The sequence below is a fragment of the Ceratosolen solmsi genome, unplaced genomic scaffold, assembly GCF_000503995.2.
Source record: "Ceratosolen solmsi marchali unplaced genomic scaffold, CerSol_1.0 scaffold14, whole genome shotgun sequence".
Taxonomy (NCBI): Eukaryota; Metazoa; Arthropoda; class Insecta; order Hymenoptera; family Agaonidae; genus Ceratosolen; species Ceratosolen solmsi.
In genome coordinates this window covers 798,538-806,870 of record NW_011948420.1, presented here as the reverse complement: position 1 = coordinate 806,870, position 8,333 = coordinate 798,538, and the positions used below count along the sequence as shown (strand labels likewise).

At 26.1% G+C, this 8,333-nt stretch overlaps 2 protein-coding genes across 2 annotated transcripts in view; one reads left to right on the top strand and one right to left on the bottom strand.

The window, feature by feature from the left end:
* Positions 1-1,843, top strand: Rad60 (DNA repair protein Rad60). The gene is made up of 8 exons (XM_011498229.1): positions 1-181; positions 246-363; positions 471-540; positions 579-588; positions 676-882; positions 948-1,154; positions 1,286-1,430; positions 1,504-1,843. Exons 2-8 carry the CDS (start codon positions 282-284, stop codon positions 1,800-1,802), a joined length of 1,020 nt encoding a protein of 339 aa, XP_011496531.1. The 5' UTR covers positions 1-181; positions 246-281; the 3' UTR covers positions 1,803-1,843.
* A 2,277-nt stretch (positions 1,844-4,120) lies between these two features.
* Positions 4,121-8,333, bottom strand: part of LOC105360898 (protein turtle homolog A) — a 194,765-nt gene continuing 190,552 nt past the window's right edge. Inside the window, exons 13-16 of the mRNA XM_011497912.1 lie at positions 7,180-7,449; positions 6,285-6,400; positions 5,168-5,467; positions 4,121-4,491 (exon numbers count right to left, since the gene is read on the bottom strand). Of these exons, the coding sequence (XP_011496214.1) occupies positions 4,411-4,491; positions 5,168-5,467; positions 6,285-6,400; positions 7,180-7,449 (767 nt within the window). The 3' untranslated portion in view covers positions 4,121-4,410. The remainder of the gene's footprint in view (positions 4,492-5,167; positions 5,468-6,284; positions 6,401-7,179; positions 7,450-8,333) is intronic.

The window sequence follows — 8,333 nt, the reverse complement described above, 5'->3', positions numbered from 1 at the left end:
AAATGGATAAGTATATAGTAATGTTTCTAGAATTTTGAACAAAATATTGTAATTAGAAATCAAATAAATTGTTTTGTAACCTATTATCTCACAAGTTCAAATAATTCAGTCAATTAATTTTTCAATCCTTTTGTAAATATGTTTAATGTTTTTATAAAGAGGTACTAATTGTTTTGATAAGGTTAGTCTAAAAATGTATTAAAAAAATATGTTGAAATTTAAATATAATTATAGTATAACCCAAGTATAATTATAGTAAGTCTACCTAGTACTTTAATGCAATGCAAATAGCAATGGATTCATCAGAAAGTTCTTCAGAAGATGAATGTAATATTTATGTAAATGCAGCTTCTAAGCTTAATGGTATAAATTTTACTCGATTATATAATTTGCCTATTGTATATTTTCTTTTCTATTAACATTAGTTTTATTAAAAATTTTTTTTGAATTTTTATAAATATCATATCTAGCTTTAAATTATCAAGCTAAACCAAAATATAATGATGAATGTGATGATATGATTATTGATGATTCACAAAAGTAAGTTTTTAAACATAATTATTTTTTCCCTCTTGTAGTGCAAGAATTGTTCTAATTTAATTTAATTTTATTTTTAAATCAACTAGATTAAATGATAATCTAATGGATATTAAAAGTATAACTAGGAGTAATTATGTAAAACAATGTACAAAAAATATTATCTGTACAGACAAATGGCCAAATGATAATTGTTATATAGTAGAAGACTCAAACCAAACCCAATTTAAGAACAAAAATTTAAGTAAAAGTTCAGTCATATGTATAGATGATGATATTTCCTGTAGTGATTATGGTATTAGTACAAGAACAATTAGTCGTAGATCTAAGAAACAAAAAAATACTGTAAGATTGTAATCACTATTTATAAAATATTTTTTCAATTAATTGAACATGTTATATTTACATAGATTCCTACAAAGGAAGAGTCTACAGTTATTTTAAATGATAGTATAGAAGAAGAACTTGATAAAACTTTTAATTTACAAGAAGAAAACGATAGCTATATAGTTATAGGATCACCTGCTTCTACCACAAATTATGACAGTGACAATTATGAAGTTAGTGTTAAAGTTTTATGGAGATCAAATAAATTGAATCGGTTTGAAATTCAAAGAGTAAGCATTCTATCAACAATATTATTGCAAACATAGAATCCATACATTGTTTACTGAACCGTAACATTCTTGATTTCATTTAAAATAATATATATTTATAATTTCATGGATCAATTTTTATTTCTTCATAGTATGAAACATTTCAAAAAATATTTCAACATTTTGCCAAAATAGAAGGAGTTCCTGAAAATCAAATACTCATTATGAAAAATGATAAAAAAATAACTCCTTTTGATTCTCCTGTGTCAATCGATTGGTCAGTTATAGATATTTTAGGTTAGTTGTTTCAATTTCTTTTTTCAAATTATATTATTTTTAAACATTATTAAAATATTTTATATTTGAATAGACGGAGGTATTGTAAGTGCTGAAGTTGCAAAAAAAAATTATGAAAATTCTATTAAAAATAATACACACGAAAATACTTGTAAAATTAAGGTTCAAATATCAGACAAAAAATCTTTACTGATAACATTGAAAACTGATCAATCATTTACAGCTTTAATAAATAATTGTTCTGAACAATTAAGTATCCCTGAATCAAAGCTGAAGTTATATTTTGATGGAGAATTGATTAATATTTTTGAAACTCCTATGTCATTAGATCTTGATGAAGAAGCTTGCATGGATTTAAAAATATCTGAATAGTAATTTTATCCATTTAATGATTTATTTTTAAATCAAAGTGTTTCCAATAAAAATTAACTTTTTATACTATCAATAGTTAAAAATAAAATAATTAAAGTAAAATAGTGAAAGATTAATATTGTGAACTAGTAATACATTGGTTTTGAAGATCCTTTGGTTAAGTTTTTTTATACCACTTCACATAGTATTTTAAGTGCAATGTTTCAATTTATACTGACTTAGAATTATTTATAAAATATGATATATCATATGATATATCAAAATGATTTTTCAATAAATCGAATATTTTTAACTCTACTGGCATCTAATTATTTAAAAATTTTGAATACTGAAGTTAAATAAAAATACACTTAAGTAATATTTGAATAATATAATTAGAATTATATTATTTTTATTTAATTAAACGTACATGTTATTTTATTTTTGATTTAAACGATTCTTGATTTATAAATACATATATAGTTGAAATGGCAATTATTTTCTTTCTGGTATGTTTACATGTATTGCGTGTTCATAAGTAATTATAGAATAATTATACAAGAACAAATTAGATTCTACTTTTCATTATATAAAGTCAAAAGTTGTCCTATTTTTATTGATATAATTAATTTGAATCATCTTTACATTTTATTAAAATAATTAATCGTTTCATGTGAATTGAACCATGTACTTATGAGCAAATGTACTTCACATATTAAAAATTTTGTAATTTTACAATTGTTTTCTAATAAAGTAGAAACAACTTTTTACCCAGATCCAATCAGATACTTTTCTTTTATTACAGAGTGCTAGAAACATTAATAATTAATTTACCTACATATTAAGTACATCAATGAATCAATTTTATTTTGTATAACTTCTTTTTATATTATTACATGTACATTATAACTATTTGTATTTAATTAGGAAATGTGTTAATGTAAAGCAGAATTTGTGTAAAAGAGTTACATAAACATGGTTTAATTATTCAAGGAAATATATATTAATATTGTAAAAAGAATTGTAGATTTTAACATAAATATTTTTTTATCAGTAATTTTTATATTTTTTGTGGATATAAAATATAGGTTATTGGCTATAAAAATTAATTTGAAAAAAGGATAATAAAGGTCAGTATTATGTATGCAGCGACATTTAAGATTTGACGAAATTTATCTTTTTCATCAATGTTCTTGTTTATTTGGAAAAACAAAATAGAATTATATTTAATCGATAAAAAAATTTGACTGTTACAATAAAAAATTAATAGAAGAAAAATGCTTTAATCAAATATCTAAAATATATTTATTATTAATTTATAATATAAGAAAAATTAAATATTGTTTTTTTTAATTTATCTAATTTTATAAATTTTTACTCAATAATTATCACTATCAAAATAATATAGTATTCTAAATATTGAAAAAGATAAATTGTTTTTTTATAAATATATTTCATAGAATATATTGGAATTAGTCGTATTGAATTAAAAATACAATTAAAGACCTTCGTTATATTCGATGTTATGTTTTTATCATTCATCAATTTTTTACTTTCACGTCAGTCTTTCAAAATTATAAACATGTACATATAAATAATTTTCCTAATTTATAATTGTGGATGAAATACAATTAATCGAATAATTTCGAAACGAAATTAATTCGTAGTAAGCTATAATAAGTGATATTTCTATTATATCAATTTGTGTACACTATCAGTAATCGATTTAAGGCGCCCGCTTTAAGATTGTGATATAATAAAAAATTCATTTGTTTCTCTAATTTTTTATTCTTTTATAATATTTGTCGTTTTTCTTTTAATTCAATATTTTTCGGACGGATCATAGAATTGTTTTTAATTTCAGAACAATTAGATTTAAATACAGAACCTATCATGTGAAAGTAATATATTCGAGAAAAAGCTATATAATCATTTCGCCTAAAGATTATTTCTGTAGATCCTTTTTATACCATTATTAAAAACAGAACCACACTGTTATATCAAATATATATGCACTGACATATAATATATTTATTTTTTAGAACGTTTTATATGAGTTAAATAGAACCTTTAAGTTTTATTATAACAAGTTTTTATTGATTTATTTATAACTTAACTTTAAATGAACATTAAATAATAGTTTTTATTTTACTTGTTTTAATAGGTTCTTTTTAAATTCTAACTGGCAATACGTAGAAAGTCATGAAGAACATAATGTACGATAATATTTGAAGGTAAAACCTTATACAAAACTAATAGAAAATTTGTATTTTCAATATAAAATTCAAAGTAAAATAAGAAGAAAAATATTATATTACTAAATCGTCAATATAGCAGTTCATTCAATGGCTGTAATAAATAAATCTTTGTACAATACACTCATAATCGCATACACACTATACTCACGACTGTATATTCCAAATTTTTAATTTTCATTAACAATATATTACCTAGTAATAAACGTTTTATCGTGCTTATCAGCATTAACTCTCGACACTTATATCGCGAAATGTATATTTATATTACACGAATGATTCGCATGGAATGACAGCACGACCATATAAAACTTTTAAAGATCACTACTGTTCATCGTTTCGGATGAAATGACGCACTTGGCGTCGTCACAAAGTCATGTCGACGAAGTATTCGTTGTTGGTGAATTTGAAAGATCTCCACGCCAGGTGTTTGCCGCTTCGGTAATTGTCGTAATCTATGAAAAGTAAGTAGAAATGAAAATCGTACTTATTAATCGAATTTGATTATAAATTCAAAATATTTAAAACTATTTAATACTTTCAATGAATAAGCAATGATTTACAGATAGCGTTTATATCTAACATGAATTATAACTATATTAATAAGATTCAGTAAATTGTACTTAAATTCACATTATACTAAATATGATTTATTATATAACAAAAGATAATATTTTGTAATGCACATTTTAATAGTTTTATACTTTCATTAAAATACATACACCGTAAAGATTTCTTAATGTCGATTATTCAAGTAATTCGTAATTTTTCTCTTCTATATTAAAACATTGATTTGAAATGGAATAAATTTAAAATTAAATTAACAAAATTAAATAAAAAATATATAATTTAAATAAAAGAGCAAATAAATAATATAAGCCTCCATTTACGTGTTAGCTATAAGAATCAGTAAATAATAACTTAATTCGACGATTTTCGAAATATGAATAATGAAGCTAAGCTAAAGCAGCGAATAACTATTATTAAATTAGAATGGAAATAGCGAATAAGTTCTAAAAATCTTAGATAAAATAAAAAGGAAATAATAAAATAAACAAGGACAATAATTTCGTGTCTCGTGGTAAAATTATAAAAAGAACTTTGCAAAACAAATATTAAGCTCGGATTTGCCTTATTGTCGCAGCGGATGAGAGGCGTCTCGACTGTCGTGTCATCCGCCAAGCGACTGTTTGTCATGTATTGGTGCGGTGGCGGTATGTAGATTGATTTAGCCGAATGTCCAGGTGCGACTTCCGCGTAAATGATTGGCTCGTTAATGCCCGCTGAAGAAGAGGGTTGCCTCCGCGGAAGTGTTGACATCGGGAGTAGCTGAGGACGCTGGACGTTCGAAACGGGCACAGGTTGGTAGCAATTAGGTGGTACCCGGCGATTAATCCTTAAAGTAAGGTCAGCATACTGCATTTTCGGCGCCTGCCAAGTAATTGGTTCGTAAAGTTCAAGAGCTGACTTGTAAATAGGGGGGGGGGGTGTAGATATAGAGTTATTATTGGTCAGTATGATTCATAAATTCGTCATGCCAGATTTTCAATTACAAATATAGATTTTATAAATTTTCACAGTGATCGACAATTGATCTGATAGTTTTACAAATCTTTTTTCAAAAAATTGCTCCTTATTTACATTTTGTACATTAGAAATTTTAGAGAATTATATTACATCATCTTCTAAAAAAATATTTTCAAAAATAGTCGTTCAATAATCCAATGTTATTTTAAAAAAGGGTATTTAGAATAGAAAGGGTATTTATATCTTTGATGAAAAAGTACAAAATTGCAACATATTTAATGTTTTGTATTTTTCTCCACATATTGTATTTTTTATTACAAATATTATTCTATGTAATAAACAAGTGTTTAATGATTAATGTATAATTACTACTACATATTTGATAATATTCAGTACAGTATGTGAAATAATTTATTCTTTTGATCAAAATTACTCATTAAAATTTTACACATTTACACTAACAAATGTTTAAAATGCATTTACTGTATAAAAGTATTTCGTGTTATATTATAGATAACTTATATAATTACTTACAAATTTTTAATATAATACATTACGTTAATGTATATTCAATATTTAAAATTCTCGAATTTTGTAGGTTTTTACGTTATGAATGTTTCTCATTTAGAATAGAAGCGCCTCTTATATGTACATTCAAACAAATAATTCTTAGCAAGCTATTTTATTCTATCATGGCATGTCTCATATTTTATACACTTACATTATTCAACGAATTGAGTGATCCTGGTCCAATGTGAGGAGTTGAGTGCTGCTGTTGTTGCTGTTGTAATAAGTATCGTAATGATGTTCCTTTACATAATTCGGAGTAGGAATTATCTGCAATAAATAATACTAGCAATATACTTAATACAAAAATGCACTTTTCCTTATTCAATTTTCTCATTGATGAATGTATTAAATTATTTTTATATATTATATACTATATATTTTCATATATATTATACACGTACATTCTATATGATACTTTAAAATTAAAAAATAATTAAAAAAAAATTAAAATTCTGCATTTGTTCAAATTTATTATAGTTTGTCAAATTTATCAGTATCCTATCCTGTATATAGATATACAATTTTATAAACATATCAAATATTTTGAGTACTTCAAACATTTGAATGGTTAATCATACTAGATTAAGCAAAAAATTTTATTTGTCATATTTAGATAGAAATAAATATTTTAGCTACTAAATATATAATTTATTTGAGAATGTTCTGTAATCATGATTATTACTAATCAAATAAAATTGTATTTAAATTTTGATGCCTGAGTATACATCAAATAACAATAAAATTTACGTTTAGTCATAATCGAAAACTATTTTGATACATTTTTATCAACTTTTATTGCATACCAAAATGCGTCAAAATTTCTATTGTTTATTGAGATGGTGGCATAATCTGTTTTTTTTTAACAAAACTGAAGCATTACGTAAAGAGAGTGTAAATCGAATATTTTAAATTAAGGCATGATTTAAAGTAAATTTAGCAGGCAGTATTGTATCTCTAAGCCAATGGAATTAATAAATCGTTATGCAAAGCGTGAAAGGTTATGAGAACAGGAGGACAAAGAAAAATAAACATCGATATGAACTGACCTGTCGCATGGGGTATAATATCCGGATCCTTCTCGAAACTCTCGACACTGTCACTACTGAGTGGGAGGGAGCTAGACTTATCATTGGGCGGTGTTAGTGTTGCCATACCGCCATCATCATGCTGGGAATCCTTGTTATCTGGAGATCGGCGTCTGTAGCGCAATTTAAGGGCCAGTACGATAAGAAAGATGACGATCAAAAGTCCAACAGCTGCACCCACTACAACACCTAGTAGTGGGCCCGACAGCGACAGAATTACCGGAGATAGAGCTGAAGGCAGATCAAATTTATTTATTCTGCAGTTGCACTGGTTGTTTAACACTACTACCTTACTGTCCGAATACTTTTCTTTGATTTTACAGTCAATTTTCACAATATTGAATGGATTAGTTTATTGTAGGTTGAGCGCTGTATAAGGAGAGATACAATATAAAGAATTTGAAAATCACAACAAATGGGACGTCCTAGTAATTTGGATGCATTAATGAAAAATCATTTTATTTTAATTAAAAAGGTTACATCTTATATTTGTTGTATGTACACACGTGCATATATAAAGCTGATGTATATATAGATTTCTATAATATAATTATATATATATACATATATATATATTTATATACTATACATACACAGTCACACAGTTTCATGTAGATGTGTATATAATATTTTTGATTACGTAAGATTTTTTCATCATATTTTTATAATATATATATATATATATATATATATATATATATATATATATATATATGTATATGTATATGTTCGGGATTGAAGCAGTCCCATGAATTTCAAACAAAGGAAAGGTCATTTACGCAGCCCGGCGTACCGCATGTGCGCCTAGACTGACCGCGCGTGCAGCAAGGCTGGCCACCACGTGCGCCTAGGCTGATCCGCACGTGCGGACCGAGGCGGGCACTCGAGAAAATGTTTACAAACAAAACTCGGCAAGTCCGAGCAAGTTTACGATTTGAAATATTATTTACTGCCAGCACTCACAAAAAAGGGACGCCTTCGAAACTTCTAGAAGCTTCGTTTTCTCACGCCAAAGGAAAATTTCTGGAAGGGACGCGCATCGACACTGTTGCCGGCGCTGAAGACGCCGCATGCACATTTAAGCGCAACGCGCCATGAGGCGACGCTCATTCGTA

Excerpts from the sequence above, each read along its gene's own strand:
- Rad60 (XM_011498229.1), top strand. The coding sequence starts at position 282 with ATGCAAATAGCAATGGATTCATCAGAAAGTTCTTCAGAAGATGAATGT. Across the intron at positions 364-470 it reads TGCAGCTTCTAAGCTTAATG|CTTTAAATTATCAAGCTAAA; the intron begins GTATAAATTTTA and ends TATCATATCTAG. Across the intron at positions 1,431-1,503 it reads GTCAGTTATAGATATTTTAG|ACGGAGGTATTGTAAGTGCT; the intron begins GTTAGTTGTTTC and ends ATATTTGAATAG.